The 19,202-nt window shown below is 42.7% G+C and overlaps 1 protein-coding gene across 14 annotated transcripts in view; it reads right to left on the bottom strand.

Annotated features, from left to right (window-relative positions):
* STARD13 (StAR related lipid transfer domain containing 13) overlaps positions 1-19,202 on the bottom strand; it is a 291,838-nt gene that overhangs the window by 23,464 nt on the left and 249,172 nt on the right. For all 14 annotated transcript variants that reach the window (XM_072032613.1, XM_072032611.1, XM_072032615.1 and 11 more), the window contains 4 exons: positions 16,690-16,761; positions 14,585-14,666; positions 6,691-6,754; positions 98-1,476 (listed from right to left, as the gene is read on the bottom strand). In XM_072032613.1, coding sequence (XP_071888714.1) covers positions 98-1,476; positions 6,691-6,754; positions 14,585-14,666; positions 16,690-16,761 — 1,597 coding nt within the window. The remainder of the gene's footprint in view (positions 1-97; positions 1,477-6,690; positions 6,755-14,584; positions 14,667-16,689; positions 16,762-19,202) is intronic.

Here is a 19,202-nt window from a genome sequence, read left to right as displayed (position 1 = left end):
GTGACTCCCAGACTGAGTCTGCTTCTGCTTCACTTCAGTCTATTCTGTTTTTAATGGAAGAAGAAAGATGGATTTGCATGCACATCTTGCTACCTACCTGCTTGGCCTTGTGAGAGATGCTCCCACCCCAGAGTCTCTCCTGTCCCTAACACCAGTGGCCTCTGATTCGTTCAGGGATGTTCCATCTCTGTCCATGTCACTTGGCGTGGTCCGGCCATCAGAGACAGAGTTTCCTTCAAAATCAAGTGTGATCTGCGTGGGTGACTGGAAAGGCAACGATGGAGATTCCCTGACCCGATCATCATCAACCGGCAGACCTGGCAACACATTCTTTGACCAACCATCTACTACCTCCTGGAGTCCATTGACATGTTGCAAAATGTCATCTAAATGAGGAAAAAGGACATCTTTCTCTAAGTCCAGAAGGTCCCCAGTACTAGCATACAAGTGGGAACCTGGCACATTGTCATAAATACTAATTCTGCTCTCTTTAGGGCAGCAGGCCATCAATCCGGATTCTTTTGGAGTAGAGCAGTTCTGTTTTCCCAAAGAGATGCTGCCTGTCCTCCAGTTTACACCATTACTGGTGTCTGTAGGTGAGAGGCTTTCAATGGAAAGTGCCTTTGGGAAGGTCCCTGGTTTGTGGTCCTTGGGAATATGCACAACCAAGTTCTCTTGGGAATGAAATTCATTTTTGCGGTTTTGGTCCACCACTTGTCGTAAGGCTGCTCCTGACAGAACATCTATGTCCTCCAGGTACATCCCACCTCTCTTGTTTGCTTCATGACATTTACGCTCCTTCAAACACGGTGTGCTCACCCCACTGCTGCTGTTTTCGGACTGACTGCTTTCACTGCTGGATTTGGCAGAAAATGAAAGTCCTCTTTTGCCTGAATCTTGTCCCATGTTTTGGAGATCACCATTGACGATCTGTACACAGTGCATGTCTTTCAAGGACTTTGGCTCATGCTGAAGAATCGGTCCACTTATTTCTAAAGGACCCGTTCTTCCAGAGCCTTTTAGCTTTCCATGCACACCTTTTGCTTTTAGTGTCTCCATGCGTTTTAGAAAGGTTTTTGCTCTGGTTCGTGTCGGTTTCTCATTCTTCAGGTTGTCCTTGGGGAACAGGACAGTGCTTACTGCTGTGGAGTCCAACAGCTGTGTGCTTTCTACATCATGCTGGCCAGAGCAGTCGCAGGTCTCCCTGGCAGCACTGCTGATGCCGGATTGACTCCTGTTGTCACTTCCCCCACTGCTCTCACTGTGAATAGATGAGACCTCAGGTTCACTCAGATCTGTAAGGACACTCTCGCTGCTCGTTGTATTTTTCATTTTAATGTCCCCTGAAGATCCATGTCTGTCTGATCGGTGAAGCAAAACATCAATGTCGTCCACTCGAGACCATCGTCTGCTAGTTCTTTGGAAAGTCCATTTATTACTGATAGCACAGAGGTCTTCTTCATCTGAATCTTCACTCTGGAAAATAGCAAGTGGCATACATTAAAAGCAGGTGCCTTGACTTGTTATTTGAATTAATGCGACTGCTGCTCCATGTGAGCAAGAAATGGCAAAGTCTCCTTGAACTTAGTCTTATGAAAGATCAGCTATCAGTCCTTTCATAACAGCCTCTTTTATTTAATTGTAAAAACTGCAGTGAGCATCTTAATGAGTAAGGAATAAAAGCCTGCTCATTGTTAGGGAGATCATAAGTCCTATCAGTGCCTCTTGGCTTCTGTGGGGTGGTTTGTCTATGCCCTAAGCTGCGTAGGACTGATGCTCATAGTGACTGCATAGAAAAAAAACAAAACAAAACAGGTTTTGAAAGGTCAAAGTATAGAAAAAACCTGACGTACAGGGACAGTGCTAAGATATATACAGTGCAGACTGGGCAGTAGCTGGGTACTATAGCTACATGGGCCATTCAAGAACCCAAGTCAGCGAATATCCAATGCTGAACTTAGTTTTGCAGTGAGGACTAAGTGCACATTTGCAATAATCTTCACAGATAGGTGAATCCAACAAGATTCGTGTTTCAAAAACATAACTTCAGATAAATAGTCACTTAAAAATAAAATAACAGTAACGAATAGTACTTGGAGGTATTTTGGTCAGGGTGAGTCTGAGGGCAGGTGTGGGGATGCAGAGCACCAAGGCTCAGTCCTGAATGGGGCAGTGCCCACCACTGAGATGAATCTTCTTAGAGTGCCAGCCTTTGCCACCAGAGGCATCCCAAACATGATGACCCACTCCCTACACGATGCTTTTTACCTTCCCCCATCTTTCCTAAGGCAGCAGCAGCCCCACAGCTCTCCCTGGTCTCATCTGGACCCCAGCCCTCAGCCTTGGGCATGCAGAATTGTGCTTATGCTTTGGCAGCTCCAGGAGCTAATCTTCAATGCAGACAACATGCATCTTGAAAAAAAATTGGATGAAATAGCTCTCCCCATGACATTTTTCTCGTCTGTTTGCCCAGACAAAAAAGAGACATCTTCAGCATAAAGCACACAGTGTCAAACTCGCTGTTTTCTGAGGATGTGAAGCCTGCAGCTGCTAATGAGTATCCTTTCCTTGACTTTCAACTGGGTTTTTACTGCATTATTTTTGTACATTTGTTTTAGAGCAGAACAAACTAACTTCACCTACATGACATCCAAACAGCTCTTCACATTCTTGGAAGCAGTATGAAGGCAGTAAAATATGACAGGCTGTCAGACTAAAATGAGGTGCTAAACCAGAAAGACTATTTTGGGACTGGAAAAATTCTCATTTTAAAAGTCTATTATTAGAAGTATTTTTCTATGAAGTTTTGATGGTAAAGTTATCTCCCATCTCTGACTAGATCTCTACTGGCCTGTCTAATTGAAAAATGTAAAACAAATTTACCAGAACCCCTAAATCTTAAATAATGTGAAACCTCAGGAGATAGAGATGGGGATCAGCAGTGTGCCAGGCCTCCCTCTTGCCATAAGCTTTTCCCAGTTTATCACTTCAAGTCAGCCAGATGTTTTAGATCATGTCCAAGCTATAAAATAAAATACAGCTATGAAATTTTGGGGTTAGTCATTCCTGTTTTATCTGTTAATGTCGAGGTGTGCAGTGCTCCTGCAGCTGGTGTTAGTTCATGGGAAAGAATGGATATCTTAGTTCTGCTGCTAGCTGGAGAGAAAAATTAAGCAGCTAGTGAAGCATTAAGAAAGGGGCTGGAAAAGGCTAACACTACTTTGACCATTTTGTCTGCAGGGAAGAAATAGAGTATCTGCCAGCTCTACCTTGATTTCAGCTTGGCAGTTTGCTGTACGTGTATAAGGAATGGTTGACGGCACTGAAGAGATTCAGGCTCTTCAAAATCCATATTGTGGTCTTTGTAGTGCCACAAAGTAGTTATTTTAAAAACTGCAAGGGATGTACTTTAAAATATTTAGTGGTGGTAATTATATCTACAAAGCACATCACTGCTGAAGTGTTTATGGCACCAACCAATAGGATAAAAAAAATATCTTTATTTATTGTACATCCCAATAAACAAAGGGGACCTTACAGAAGATTTCTTGCTAATACAAATCCCTGTTGCTGCACTAACATTACTGTATGAACTGTCAGGATTTAGCCTGTATTTTCTACAGGCTGGAATAGATTAAACTAGCCAAAGTGACAGAGACACTGTGAAAAACAAGAGGAGAGCACAGAGTATGAGTAGACAGAAATAAATATAAATTCAGTGGTGAATATACTATAACTAATTTTTAGAGAAAAATAAATTTTCTTTCTTTTTTTTTTTTTTTTTTTAAATAGAAGGTAGAATTGAACAGAAATTGCAATTGGTAGTAAACAAGTTTTGCAACTAACCACAGCAAAGAGAGGATTATGTTCTGCCCAAGAATCAGTCAAAAAATGTAGAAAAAGAAAAAAAAAGTTTAGTTTAGTTTTTTAATTGGTAATGAAACATGCTTGTCTTTCATCAGAAGAAAAATCAGATGAGTTATCTGGATACTGAAATGCTGCTATGGTGACTCACTCCAAATTCAGCTACGCTGTGTGTCCTGTGACATAATGTGCTATTCTTCTGATGGAATCAGTAGAAATTCTGGAAGCCACAAACATCCTGAATGACCCACTGTTCTTGTTAGATATCAGAGTGCCCTGATAAATGAGATAGTCCCCCAAAAATGCAGAGAGCACTTTACCAACCGACGTGTCACCAGCTATGGGGACAGAGGACCGAAAGTAGGTCTCAAAGCCACAATTCATTTCATGCAGAGGGAGCAGGCATCTTGGAGCAGCGAGTGTGTACTTCTACTGACCTAGGCTGAAATCAAGTGCACAGCTTTGGAACACGTTCAAAAGTCCATTTAATACCAGTATTCTTGGGAAGATGAGAAGGGGCAAGTTTCTTGAGAAGTGACTGATAACATTTGCCAAAGAGAAAGAGGTTTTGACTCACAGATTTGTTACAGCTGATTTAAAATAGTACAGCCTTTTGAACGAGGGTACACTTTCCTAAGATACTGAGGGATGCTAACAAAAGGCAAAAAGTAGGTTTATTTGCGGTGGAATTTTGCCACATTTCTCCAGCTGGGTGCAGGAATTCTCATAAATCGACAGCTGCAGAAGGCAGTTAATCCAAAAGCTAATCTCTGTCTGTCCAAATCGCTTACGGACATATTTGCAACACATACACAAGGATTTCTGTTTGCGTCTCGATGAAGCCAACGGGAAGAGAGCAGCCCACAGTGTGAATGCACCTCCTAGCACGAGGCGGGTGGGTGGTGGGGAACGCTCACCCCTCGTTGGCTTTCACAGGAACCTTCTCTGGCAGCTCGCTTGGCCGTGTTTGGATGAATTGCTCAAGCAGCTGCGCTCGTCCTGTGCGAACCTGTTATGCTGGACCTCCAAAGCAAGCTGATTTTGCACTTCATTGTTCAAATCACCATAGAGACTATTAGGAAAGGCAGTATCTACCATTAAAAAAAAAAAAAAAAAAGTTTACTTGATTCAGTGGTCAATTCTAGACCCAGTTTCCAGGTTTTGCACTTGCATTTACATTTTCTTTTGTCAGCAGTCCCTCTTCTCTCATCTTCTCTCCCCCACGTTCTCATCTATTTTCTCTTGCTCTGTATCTGCCATCCCAAATCTCTTCTGTCCCCTTTCTCCACATTCATCCGTGCTCTGCTTCACCCTGGCCTGATGCACATGACCGAACTAGCTCCTGCCCCCTGAATGGATACCAAGCAGGGCAGCTGCACTCCCACAGCAAAAAAAATGGTCATCCACAAGGAGAGCAGATGAGAGCTTCAAACCCTTCAGAAGATGGAGGAGTGGTAGCTAAATTTAATAAAAAATATGATACCAAGAAAATACTCCTTTTTTAACCAACACAATCAGACACCTAGCGAAGCAAGCAAGCATAAAAACCTCACACCAAACCTAAAACACGTCAAAGAGCAGGAGAGGAACTAACATCTACACAGAGTTTCCAAAGGATAATCAGCATTCACCTATGTGTTGCTTTTTGCAGTTCTGTCCCTTGTGCAGCTCAAATATCTCTGCTTGTACATGTGTGCACACACACAACCCAGAAATCTCTCCAAGCAGGTCAATGACACCATCGATTGAGTGGCTTTTGCTGATTGACCCCAGCCTCTCGCTGTAGTGCCTACCTGCCCAAATCATAAAGGGTTCTGTAGTCAGGGGATTTTACTGTTCTTTCTGTCAGGTGTGAGGCGGGTATTTGATGTGGAAAGTGTTGGCACTTAGCAAAGACAAGAAAAATCCATTAGGGCTGAGGCAGTGAAGAAGAGATGGGATCCCCCTGGCTTCAGTGAATGGACAAAATGTACACCAAGTAGGCTGCGTACACAGGAAAACAAATGGGCATGGGCAGAAGGCAGACTATCTGGACACTAAACCCATTCTTTGTCCAAGTTCTCTCAAACAGTGTACACAGTATAAATAGACTGATTCTACAAAAACGCAAAAAATGGCAGTTTTTTTTCTTGGAGGAAGTTTTTATAAAAGCATTAGACAAACAGTCTAAGAAAGACAAATATACACCAAGATTTCTCAGCATCAACCACTACCCCGTTGTGTGCCTGGGGGAATTTGTGACTAGAAAGCCAAACGTTCAACAGTTAACACTGGGCATGTTACAAAACTCTCAAAATCAATAGGCAGCTTCTGCATTCCTTGCCGAAACCCTTTAAGCTCAAATAATTCCCATGTTACACAGGAGTTATAAGGATGATGGGATTTATTTTCATATTCTTAAGCAGGAATAAGTCGGAACAAGAAATAAAGAAAACCTATTGTTTCCATTTGAGGAGCTTCCATTTTTCCTTGTCCGGATTTTTTTTTGTGTACTCACACGGCATTGGCAAACAAGCCTGCCTAATGAAAAGGCACTGTCTTTTTGCCCACTAACTTGAATCACAGATACATAAAGCTTTAAGTATTGCACGTGCCCTTTTAACACACATAGTATTGTTCTTGCTGTATTCGTCACAGTTTTTCCTTTTTTCTTTATATTTTCAAGATTCAGCAAACCATTGTCCTTCCACATAATGCTAACGCACACATTTGGAGTCAAACACACTTAACTCACTTTTAAGAGCATTACTGACTTAAAAACTAAATTGGGGAGCTCTTATCACAAAATCCCAGGCAAAGCCCGCACATTTCACGAAGTTTCCTTACCTTTTTTCTTTGGAAGTTCACATCGAGTTTCATTGAGGCGCACTTGTTCAGTGTGTTCAGTCGTCTACAGGGTAAAGCAAATTCAAAAGATTAGCTGCCTCTGATTAAAGGGCATGACTTTTCATAAGTTCAAAAGCTTTTCTCTTATCTGCCTGTAGGGTGCTAACTGCATACAACAGGCTTCAGAAAACGATACTGTTCATATTATTCCAGGCTATGAAACTACTGTGTTAAAAGGGCATCTTAGCTTCCCATTCCTTGATAGCTAGTTTTTCTATACTGCTTTTTTAATTCACAGACACTTAAACACTTAGCAAAGGGAACTGGCATAAACAAAACACCTGTGGTATACAGGGAAATGACAAGAGACTAAGGACATAGGTTGTCTTCTGCAGGAACGTAGCATAGTTGGTCTAAAAAGATTAAATGCAAATGTTAGGGGATTTCAAAGCACTTGTGAAAGACTAAAGAAAAAGTCAGTTTTTGATTCAGTTCCTCACTTTAGGCAGTTAATACATCCTTAAAAAAGCTAACATAAGAACTTTTAGCAATTAAACATTTTTTTACAGCTGATAGTTCCTTTCCTACACCAGTGGGTCTTATAGACAGGTTAACACACCCAAAATGTAACAGGTTCAACATTTTTTTTAAATAACTATTTGTCACTATTTTTGACCATGAATTGTTTGTAATGATGTTACCAGGAACTCTGCAAGGCTTCTGCTCTTTAAATCCAAGGTTATTCCATGAAGATAATAGATTGAAATGACAATCTGATAAAGATGGAAAGTGAAAACGTGTGTGTGTCCATGTGCAGAGAGAGAACACAAGAAAACATTCTCTTTCAATAGCGGGCCTACTATGTTAAGCATAAATGCTTGGGTTTTGTTTATACTTACAAATCCTGATTCATGAAACTATCCATCTTCTAAAAGCAGAGGCTCAGAGTTAAATATGCTCAACTGTAAACATCTTCCTGATTTAGGGCTGAACTTCAAAAAATATAGAAAGGCAGATTGAGGGAGGCATGTGCCCACAACACTCTTTTGTGGGTTGCCTGTTATCTATGATGCCTTTGCAACAAGAGCTGCCCCTGTTGCTTCTGTGTCCCAGGAAGAGGCTGCAAATCTCCAGAACTGATAAAGTTTGAAATATGTGTGAGAAGTTACAAGGACATGTGAAAAAAGTATCTCATCTATGATATAATCTCTCATATGGCACAAGAGCATTACAGCATTAGCATACTCCTCCCCGTGACTTCTAATATTAGAAACCATTTCAAATTTTCACCACTTATAAAGAACAGGCTCATCAAATGTGGATATTCCTTAAAAAATTTCTTTCGCAAAGTACCACCTGCTCATTTGTAGATAAAATACTTCTCCTTAACTCAAGCCAATAAAACCCTTATGCCGTATCAGAAAAGCCCTACGCTCATCATATTTATGGGAGTATAATGCATGCACAAGCACAGCCTACATGTGTGTTAGCAATGTCCTTGTAATAAATTGCAGGCTTTGTGGCTCTGTAACGATATCTTCAGCCTTCTGCCCACAGATCCTCCTCCTCAGGGATTACATCTATCATTGCAAAACTCATCTTTTGCCCAAACATGGAATTTTGCAACGCAAAGTTGCATTTTCTTGGGGCTCCAGCTGAGTAATGTTCTGCTCTTCTTTTGAGTAGAAAATGTTTAAATTTGCATATTGATATCGACTCCAAATATGTAGAGGCACAGACACCAGTTCAAAGCACTCCAACCCAACTTTGTCTTTGTGGAGACAGCTTCCTCCGAGGGGTGAAAGCAGCTCAGATGTGAATCCCTGCACCTCTGCGTTAGCTGCCCTGTGCTGGAGGGACATCTTGTAGCTGCATTTCCACAGTGATATGCTGCTGTGTGCAGCACACTGCTGGGCTGCCTCCCACCAAACCTGGCCACTACATGGCTGAGTCAAGACCCTGGTGCTGTGGCTTTATCTACGCCATTCTAGTCTGCACAATGAGCAACAACTGGCATATCTGGAGGTCTCTGCAGTGGCACTCTCATTCACCTGAACACTGTGGAGTGCCATCAATTTGTGTTCCCTGTTAGTGTGAGTGAGACCTGGCAATGCCCTGACATCCCATCTGAGTCTTTCCCCTGGGTCTTTTCCCTGGGTTTCTTTCCCCTGTCTGACAGGCTGGGGGTGAAGGACGGTGTGACAAGCACCATCTGACCACAGCACTATCCGGGGTGCAGCCAGACCACGGTCTGGGAAATCCTCCCTGATCCCTTGAGCTACACATCACACAAGGCTGAATGGGAGCAAGGAGTGAGCTAAATTGAACCCCAAAGGCTCCAAAATCCTGAGAAACCACTACCTCCTTTGAAGCTGCTTGTCACACCTCAGTCCTCAGCCTCCATCTCCCTCATCTCCATGACAGCAGGCCGGAGAAACTCCCCTGAGTAGGCCTTTGGCAGGTGATTTCTGCAACTGTTTCCTCAAGAGCTTATAAAATAGCCTTACACTTACTGCCTATTTGCACTTGTTAAGGTGAAGAAGATGTAGAAGGAAACATTTTACATGCAGGAGTCAGTGCTCCTTTCACTCAGTGTGATGCCACTTGCCACCTAAAACCACAGGAGCACGCGATGCACTTTAGGAGCAGGATGAGAGGAAAGTGACAGCCAGTGACTTAACACTTTGAAGAAAGTGTCATGGTACTTCTATAAAAGAGAGCTTCTTCTACAGCACGGAAAGGTGCAGAAAGCTCACGGTCGAACAAACAAAACCATCCAAAGCAATTGCTTTCCTGCTAACTGCATTAGTCTCAGCGGAGAACTGACAGGTCAGCTCTACCCGAGCGAATGTCGTTGCTTAAACTGGAGGCTTAGAAAGCCTCGCCATTGTGCCGGCTGCTTTCTAATCTGGCTTTTCTGTGAGGAGCTCACTCCATCAGAAACAAAACTACTTCTTAATGGGAGCCAGGGGCTCAACCTCAGGTTTTAAATTTACCCATCTACAAAACAACGGCATGCTGTTTGGGGCTCTTCCAATGCTGTGGAAAGATTTGCCAGCGAAATTAGAGGCCTAATGATCAGATTTGTTAGCTTGCCTGGTACTAACAACTCCAATCAAAGCCAGTCTGTTTCGACTTCTTACGCCCTGTTGATGTGCCAGCGATGGCAGAAAGCTTTTCTCATCTGCTTGAAGTCATTAGATGACTGACAGCCAACTCCTCAACAAATCTTAAAAAAATATATATAAAAAAAACAAAAGTCTCTGGCTACAAAAGGCTGTTACTAATGTCCCAGTCAAAGTGAGAGTAGCACTACATATGGGAAAAGGCTGATTGTTTCTAATGTTAACAAAACACAGAATCTGGACTTGAGAAAAGGCAGAAAAAAAACACATTAGATTAACACAAAAGAAGTGGCTACATAGAAAACAAATCATCTAGGATGCATTTGAATGCTTGTCTAGAGAGTTCTGCAGTGTTCAGGAGAAGCCTGGAAAATGTTCACTATATGAAGAACTTCCCTGTTAATTGTATTTTTTCTCCAGGTCATCACAGGTAAACACTACCTCTATGGTGAAACACCACCTCTATGTTGAAAAGCGTCCCTTGAGACAATACTTAAACATAAAAGGAGTAATTTAGGTGCCTAAACACAGGAGTTTGGTGCTATTTTAGATTCCCAAGAGTATCAAGCCTGGCCTTCAGCTGCTGCAGGTCATCTTGGTCCAGCCAGCCCATAGAGAAGTCTGAGCTATCTGAGGAGATCTGAAGTGGCATTAGATACAGGTATTTAGGGCTCTGAATCGCATCCCCAGTGCTGTGCTTATTTACCCTTCTAGTGGAAGTTCATCAGAAGGAGGAAATCTCTGAGTTTTGCATCCTGTACAGCAGCACACAGCACATACAAATAAATACAATCTTGCAGCCAAGAACAATATGATTATCTGGAAAACCTCAAGGGTGACCTGTTGTCCTGCCTGAAAAGCCATCCACATAACAGGAAGACAACTTTAAGGCAACATGGAGCTCCATGAATTCCCCGTGACGTCCAGGGGGGAGGGCTGTCATGGACTGGCATGGACCAAGCAAACAGATTTTATGGTTCTGTAAACTCCTCCCTGAGGGAAATCCTACTTTATTTCTTTGTTTTATCATTATCCTTAGCCGAGTTTAGGTGCTGTATACACTGGCTTCTTGTGGTGTGATGAGATTTGGGAAGAGGCCATCCAACTCCTCATGCGGGGCTGTGCTGAAGACTGAATGCTGAATAACGGTCTTATCCACACTGGCAGGACTGGTGGAAGCGTGTACTGGCACATCCCTGCTCTGCCCATTTTGTACATGAAGAAAATATGCTGTTTTCCAGCCCTATCATTTTTTATCATTGCTGCAACTGAGTGAAGCTACACACTCACACAAGGTGAACCAACTAACCAACTTGCCTTGAGATCAATGGGAGCCATTCCACTGGCGTCAAAGCAGGGCTTTTCATGCTGCACGTGGAGAGCTGGGCTTGCTTCCTAACAGCATCCACAGCAATATAGCTCAGCAGATTGTGTTGACTACACAATCACCATTTCAAACTCTAATAGTACAATATCTCATATACGGTGTCTTTTGGATTACTAACAAACTATCTAATAGATATGGACTATAGAAAAAGAGGCTGCTGGCTGTTTGGCACAGTTCAGATTTTAAGAGCCTGGTGTAAGGCCCTATTATCATAGTACTATTACATACTTATTCTTTATATATTGTCAGTGTATTTACATTAGTACAAAAAGTACAACATGGCTTGGCTTTTCCTCCTCACCCTCTTATCACAGCGGCCACAAAAGTTCCCAGAGCAGAGTCTGTTGCTGCTATTTTGGAAATGACACAGAGATCCAGCTATAAAATTTTCATGCCCAATTATTATTTTGGCAGGCTGACAACGCTTGCCTGCAGATTGCATGGCAATTTTCTATTGTTCGTTACTCAATAAAATCTGAATGGAATCTCTTGATAGGAAAAAAGATACGCCTCTAACCCAAAGGCCTCCAATTTGGTCTTTACTCTGCCAAATTTTCAAATGATACTGTCAACAGCAGGAGTGGTAGAATATCTCAAAAAGGTCACAGAAATCTTTTACAACTGGGAGTCTTAGGCTTTCTGACTAAAGTACTACCAGCTGCCTTAAAAAAAGAAAAGGTTCCTCTGCATTTGTGGCTCATATTTTCTTCTATACTGCAATGTCACAGAAAACTGATTATAAAATGGGTTTAAGAGTCTGATTTCAATCCACAAGAGCAGAGAAATTCAGTGTTTATGCTAGAACTATTATAGTTCAGAGCACTCCAGCTCTGAACTATAAAATTATCCTCCCAATAAAATGGAGAACCCCACTTTGTTCACTCCCATGGCCTCAATGCACTGTTAGTCAATGTGAAGGCTTGGTCATGCATTGTTTTGAGTGCAGTGGGAATTTTGGATGTATGAAGAATGGATGTTGGCACCCAACCTGGCAATCTGTACTTGCAGAAATAATAACCAACCTTTTCTTAGCTTTCTGTTTCAGAAAAGCATGTCACAGCCCGCAGCTCTTTTATGCCACACTGGCATGCACCTTACAGTAACGCCAACACAGAACAAAGCAAGGGTAGAAGAGTGGCCACCATGGTTGGCCGAGCTGTGAGGATTTACAGTATACTGCAAAACTTGGAAAAAGTTCGTTTTGTAGTTACAGTAACACAGTTTGTACTGGGGGGAGTGACTGACTCTGTTTACTGTTTCTGATGAACCCGAAACTTGACATTTGGCACAACTGCTTTTTACGGGTCACTCTCAGTTAAAAGTTTGGAACTCCTGAATTACAGCAAATTAAAAGTCTGCAAACTGAAAACACGACTCTTCCATCTCTATAATCTGTATATAATGCTTCTCTTTCTACCTGACTCATATAACAGGTGTCATTCTTTCTTAGATCTAAGCTGTTTAAAAGCACCCAACAAAAATTAAAGCAAATGGATGTTGTCTTCAGAATAAAATAATTCCAGAAGAAGTTACTGGACAGTCATGAAAACCTTTACCCTTAAATAAAATAAATTGGCAAGGTCTGTCTCTAGGCTTGTGTACTGTAGGTCTCAGCAGTATCATTTGATTTAGGCTAATACAAAGCATTGTCATATCAGTACATCTCTCCAGCTGCAAGTTTATTTTTCCAAAACCTCACATTTCAATAAAAGAGAAAAAAAAAAACAAACACCGAAGAATCTCTAGCTGTTCAGCTCACAAAGAAATCCTCATTAATGCAGACCCGGTGTAACCATTGCAGGTGTATCTGTGAGTCTACAGGAAGTCTGGAAGAGCACGAGGTGCTGTCACTTAGCTGAGTAGATGTTGGATGCTTCTGACTGTAATTGCAGGACTACTATTGCTAATTATTTCAGAGAATAAAGGCTGGGGAAAGTCCCAGTGCTATGCAATGACTGCCACTCACTGTTTGCTCTCATAAGAATGGGAGAAGGACAGGAATAAATGCATTTTTGTATAGTGCTTCAATTTTATGGAAAAGGGTGGGTGGAAGAGATCTCAACCTTCTACCACTTCCAATTTCCTAGACTACAGCAAGGTAGTGCCAGACTAAATCAGTGGTATGTATGTATGTGTGGGAAGAAGGTTTCTTAGGTATGGGAAATCCCTCCCACCAGGTCAGTAGGTCAAGCTTGTAGTTATTCCACTCCCTGGCATCTTTGAAAACAGTCACTGTTTTTATTATAGATTTCTTCTCAAACACAAAGGCTACTACATGGAGAAAGATAATATTCTTTTCCTCATGTCTGTAGTAAACAAATCAAGAAGCAACCTGCAGCAAGGAAGTTTTGGGAAAGCATTCTGACAGCTATGCCCAGAAATTTTCTGGATCCTCCAGGAAGGAAGGCCGCTCCTGGCCTGGAAAGAGGGACTAGATAAACTGTTTTCCAGCCCTACTTTCTGTCACTCTAGGAAAGCCTCTCTGCAGTCCTCCATCACAGGCTCATTATCCCTGCATACAGTGTGATGTGCAATGGAACAGCACATACTATCTGTTGCAGAAGGGGAAATAGAGTTTTGTCCAATTATTTTGATGCTGGTGTTGTGAAAGTTTCCATAACATGTAATAAGGCATGTTTGGTTAGGGGCTAGATGCTCCTTTGTCCTTACTGAAGTGGTGTGGAGCAGAACCCAGCTTGAGCTGAGCGCAGGAGAAATAAGGGGAACAATGCCTCTGCAATGTGGTTTTGCAGAATTACCGCAGAATTGTAGCTTCCTAAGTCCTGGGGGACAGTACTGGAGCAACGCAATGCAATACATTCATCACAGACAGAGTATAAAAAGCTAGATAAACAGCAAACACAAGCCTTCAGGGAGGGGTAGACCAATGACTCGTTGTAGTAGCTGTAGCACTGTGGGGTTCTGGTCCCAGTGCTGTTGGCGAAGCCAAAAGGAGAGTACCAAGGGAATTACAGCAGACTGAAAGCCATGCTTGCTGCCAGAGAAAGTACTTGCTGAATTGCCTCCAGTGAAGTTTTATCTTTTTTGCCGTGCTTGGACATAGAGCTGTTCACGTGCAACTCAAATACGACTCCTTCATTTATTCAGGATTTCCTTGTATTGATGCTGTTTTTTGTTAAAATGAAGGTGTTTCAAATCCACTGGTTTTGGACCCTTAATCTTGCAATGTTTTCTGTGAGTGTAGTGGAAAAACTCCATTTTTTTCAGTAAGAGAAATGAATTCAGAATGGTATCATTTTAGATATCATTGCTTAATTCACACGGATAAGCAAACATCTTTTCTGCTGGGCCACTGTGCTAGCAATAACAAACCAGCTCACGTTTTCACATTATCAGGAAAGAAACTTGAGGTGTCATTTACCTGCAAAGAGGTTCTACAAGGTCCTTGTCAAGAAAATCATGATCTCTCTTTACTGCAGCAATGTCAATGGGGAATTGGGAGTCTATAAAAGGAGACACAATATTAAGATGACTGCTTGCTCTTCAAATGAAAATACATCGTCTACATCAAAAATGTTTTGCATGTACTTGCTTACTTAAATCTAGCATTACTGATTTCACTCAGGTCTGGTTCTCTTCCAGCTGTATTGGTGACCCTTTCAGTCACCTTATTATTTCTTTTCTCTTAAATGTCTAGTTGAGCATCCTGTGCACCAAAGAGACAGCGACATTATTTCACTTTGGCTTTAATAAGATGTTCAATTGTTCGCTGCTCTTTCTAGTGCCTAACACAAATGAATGAGATCAGAGAATTACCAACACACGCATTATCCACATAAGCAATAAGGTTCCCATTCCCATCAGAGTGACTTTAATGAATTGCTAGACAGACTCTAGAAACATTTTGAGCTTTTTTTGCTTTTAATACAACTCCCAACAACGATGTTTTCAGACAAAGGGTTACTCAAGTAACAAGCAAAAAAACGAACTGAATTATAACCCCCAAAACTTGCTAAAAAGCCAAACTGGTGTGCTGGAAGCTGACACTTGTAATGAAAAGTGACATGGCTGCAACACATTAGTGGGCTCCGTAGCAGCGGGACGGGCTCCAGCGCGGTGGCTGCGCTCCAGGCTGCTCTGCCATGTTTAGGTACCGCAGTGGGAAGCTGGGATAGGGGAACTGCAGCCAGCATTTTCAGACACTAGTGCTTAACATTTACATAATAGATGCCTGTAAAAATGACCTTGTTTTCAGAGACGCTGGCTGTCTAGAGCGCGCGTTGGCTGTATGGGAACTGTGGGAGCCCAGCATGGGCTGCATTTTGGAAGGAACATCCCTTTGAGATCGGCAGGCAGTGAACTCTCCTTTCTTTATGTGAGATACCCTGACTATAATGCAGACACTAAAGGTACTGCTGGGTACCCAGGGACTGTGATACTGTGATAGGGACGTCTATGTCAGCTTTGGTCAGGTTTATTAAGCTTAGTTCCTTGCTGCTTCAGCAGAGCCTGCCAGGCTCCTGTGGAGCCACCTGAGCATCTGTGCACGGCTCTCCCCAGTGCTCCTGGTCCTCGGGCACCTTGCCCCACTGGGACCCACCACTGGAGGCTTGCAGGACCTCAGCTGGCCCTCAGGAGGTGTCCTCGGCACCATGCTTCCCACCGCTCCCAGCTCTGTGGAGCTGGCTCTGACCCGCAAGGTTTCTTGGCTCCATGTGTGGAGCTGTGCTGCCTCCAGACCCAAGCTGACCCTGGCCAGTGTCCAGCGGGGCTTGGCAGAGCTGTGTGTTGGCTAATAAGCCCGAGCGGTCCTAAGCTGGCTCTGTGTCTCTGGCAGGGGGAATAGGCAGTTTGGAAAAAATGAGGATCAGCTGCAGTTTCCCTCTCAGCACTGAGCTACAGAGAGCAGGAAAAAAATGACTCCCAGTTCCCAAATTGCTCCTGAAGGCACCAGCAGTGTACATGCTCGCCCTGTCCTCCAGGACACCACTTCCCTGAGGATGACTGTCCATCACCCACCCACTCCATAAACAGCTAGGATGGGGACATGACCATTCGCTTTGAGCTAGCACTGCAATATTTGCTTTTCTTGCTTTGCAGGAAGAGGAGGACAAATGTAAAACACAGCTCAAGTGATTCACTTTTGGTAATTTTGCAGAGTTTTCAATTTCATTTTCAGTAAGATTGAAATTTTCAGTAGCTTTTGATATCTTCAGTCTTGTTTTTGACAGCTCAGGAAGTTTTTTTATTCATTTTTTTAAAGACCTATGCATTTATTTTTTTTTACTTCTTTTTGTTAATCTTTGAGGTTTACAAAAATTGCGTCCCCCTCTTTTCTTCCATAGCCATGAAGGCAAGAATCTCACTTTTCTTTAGGCATTCATACGACTCCAGCAGCTGAGGCTTTGTGAAGCAGCCAGACACGGCGATAACTCACTCAAATGCAGAGCTGGCCGACTGCAAGCTCTCCTGGCAAGGGCCCAGTGCACTTTCAGTACTGCACAAAGAGCAGAAAAACCCACTTACCCTCGTAGAACTGAGCATACTGGGGAAATCCAGCTGCACGTAACCAGTCACACGCTTCCTTTGCTTCGATTTCTGAGGAGAAAGAGAAAAGAGAATAATTCACACGTTGTTATTTTGCATTAGAAGCATTTTGATTACAAGAAAATGGCAAGGAGACTTGGTAATAGCTGCTCCCTGCTTAAGAGCATTGTCATTACACTGAATTATTTTTTCACGGCATCAGAAAATAAAATAGAGCCCATCAAAGAAATCCACCTGACTCCATAGGGCTCTGGGGTTTACACAGCTGTTTGGTGCCTGAGATGAAGACACCAAAGTTTTAATCACCTCCACGAGGACGGAGGGCTGCTCAGTCAGGTTTGTCTTCCTGTGTCCTATCCTTCCCCAAAGGCAAGATGTTGGAGAGAAGGGAAGATGAAGCAGGGTGGAAATGGAATGACAGAGAACATGCAGTGGGTTTTCTCTTGTTCCGACACTTCTTGCAGAGAAAAATCACACTTGAAAGACACAGAATGGTTTGGACAGGGCTAGCGTTACTGAAGGGAAATTGCCCAGGTAGGATGCACCTTCCTACCTCTAGCCATCTGAACTCAATTATGTAGAGTCCCTCCACAGTCAACAGAGAGACAGTTACTTGCAAAGGGTGCTTCATTTCACCTTAAAGTAGTGTCTAAAATAGATGGGATAAATCACTTACTGACAAGGCCTTTCTCTTGTGGCTGCTAATAGAGGAGGGATAAACCACTGCAGGTATGTCTATGTATCTAGATGGAAACAGGGACAGTGACTGGCAGCACTGCAGCCCATACCACTCGCTCTTCTTTCATTTTAATCCACTTTTGAGCCTGTTTGGGACTGTTTCAGTTATCTTTCTTCAAGACAAATCTTTTATTGAGAAGGCCAGTGTGAAGATGAATCAATTTGTCTCATCTTCTTCCCCGTTCTCCACTATTTAGAAGCATAGACATAGCTTGTGCTGGACTAGGCTTCCACTTTCAAGCAGAACTCACTGGGTTTGATGTATCCTGTCCACCTGGAGGAGGTGCTGGGATGACCAGAGAACAGCATCTCCTTAGCTGGGGGTGACAGCAGGGATAGGGGAGGATGAGATGTTGATATTAGGGTCACTTGATTTTTGCCAAGCTCCACGAGATCATTTTACTGAGACCTGAGAGCACTCCACCAGGTCCACCTCTGCCCTGCCACATGGGCACCCACGCTGCCTGCATGTGCGGCTGCTCCCACAGCCATGGGAAGAACAGCAGAAAACATAGAAAAAGCCAGATATATGTGGATTGACAGCAAAACCTGGGCAACATTTCCTTCCTGCTCCGATCTAGACCAGGATCTACCACCTGGCTGGTTGTGGTTTACAAAATCAAAGTCAAAACACGTGCCTGCATCTCTTATACTTGCAAAATTTAGATGTGTGTCGGCTAAGGAATGGAGTGTGCAGGTGTTGAAGAAAGGAGACATTTATGTTGCTTATTATTCGAGCTGAATGAATCAATCAAGGGTTTGGGCACACTTGCAGTTATAAAATCTAGGCAGCCATAATATGAAAACCTAAATATAAAACAAGCAACGGAACTGAAAGAATAAAATCAGGCTTAGTTGCTTCTGCATGTTTTGCTTTGCATGCAAAAATAATGCCAGTTGTAAATCTGCTTTGTACTAAAATGCATTTTTATAGATAGGGAATGCTGGCATGAATTTTTCCCTGTCCAACCCCATTCAAACCACTCCTTATATCCCTAATGACTTTACCCACTGCAGCTCACCATAAAACCTGCTTTGAATACACTCTCCAGTATGTGACCCACACACCTTTTTCTGATCCACTAAACACTGAACCACACCAGCAAATTTTGTTGCAGAAATAAAAATTCAGAGTGTAAGGCCTACTTATCAAAAGCCCAATTTCCCAAAGATGATGAGACAGCCAGGAACAGCTCTGCAATGGCAGCAATCATTAGCAGTGCTGAAAAGGATTTACCACCAGGTCTTCATTTGCTTTGACATTAGCTCATGTTAAGGCCAAAAAATGGAGTATGAAAGTACATTCAGTTCTTAACACCGCACAAAAGAATGAGCAGCTTACATAAAACGTGGCTCTCACTACTGCACATCTGTGTGCCTAAAGTACATCTCTATTATGTTCCAGTGAGGCTGAATATTTTTATTAAATGCTTGGAAAAAAGACAAGCCTTTATACTCTTTCTTTTGCTTAATTCAATCTCATGAAACACAGATGAATCAATCCCATTTCAAAATGTATTTTACAACTCATAACAGCTGTACGTACATTCTAGCTTCATCTGGCCTGGAAGCACAACTAACAGAGGCTGTGGGTGATGGAGAATGCTACCATTTAATGCTCTTATATGCTTATCATATTTCAGTGTTTTTTGCAGTTGGCTGCTCAGAGGATCTTGCTGAGGAATCTTCCTGCAGACCAAGTGAGGTCTGAAAAATCTCAGGTTGCAGTGGGTGAATAATTATAGGGAATAAGC

Source organism: Anas platyrhynchos, chromosome 1 (assembly GCF_047663525.1).
Source record: "Anas platyrhynchos isolate ZD024472 breed Pekin duck chromosome 1, IASCAAS_PekinDuck_T2T, whole genome shotgun sequence".
Taxonomy (NCBI): Eukaryota; Metazoa; Chordata; class Aves; order Anseriformes; family Anatidae; genus Anas; species Anas platyrhynchos.
This window is presented reverse-complemented; position numbering and strand designations above follow the sequence as displayed.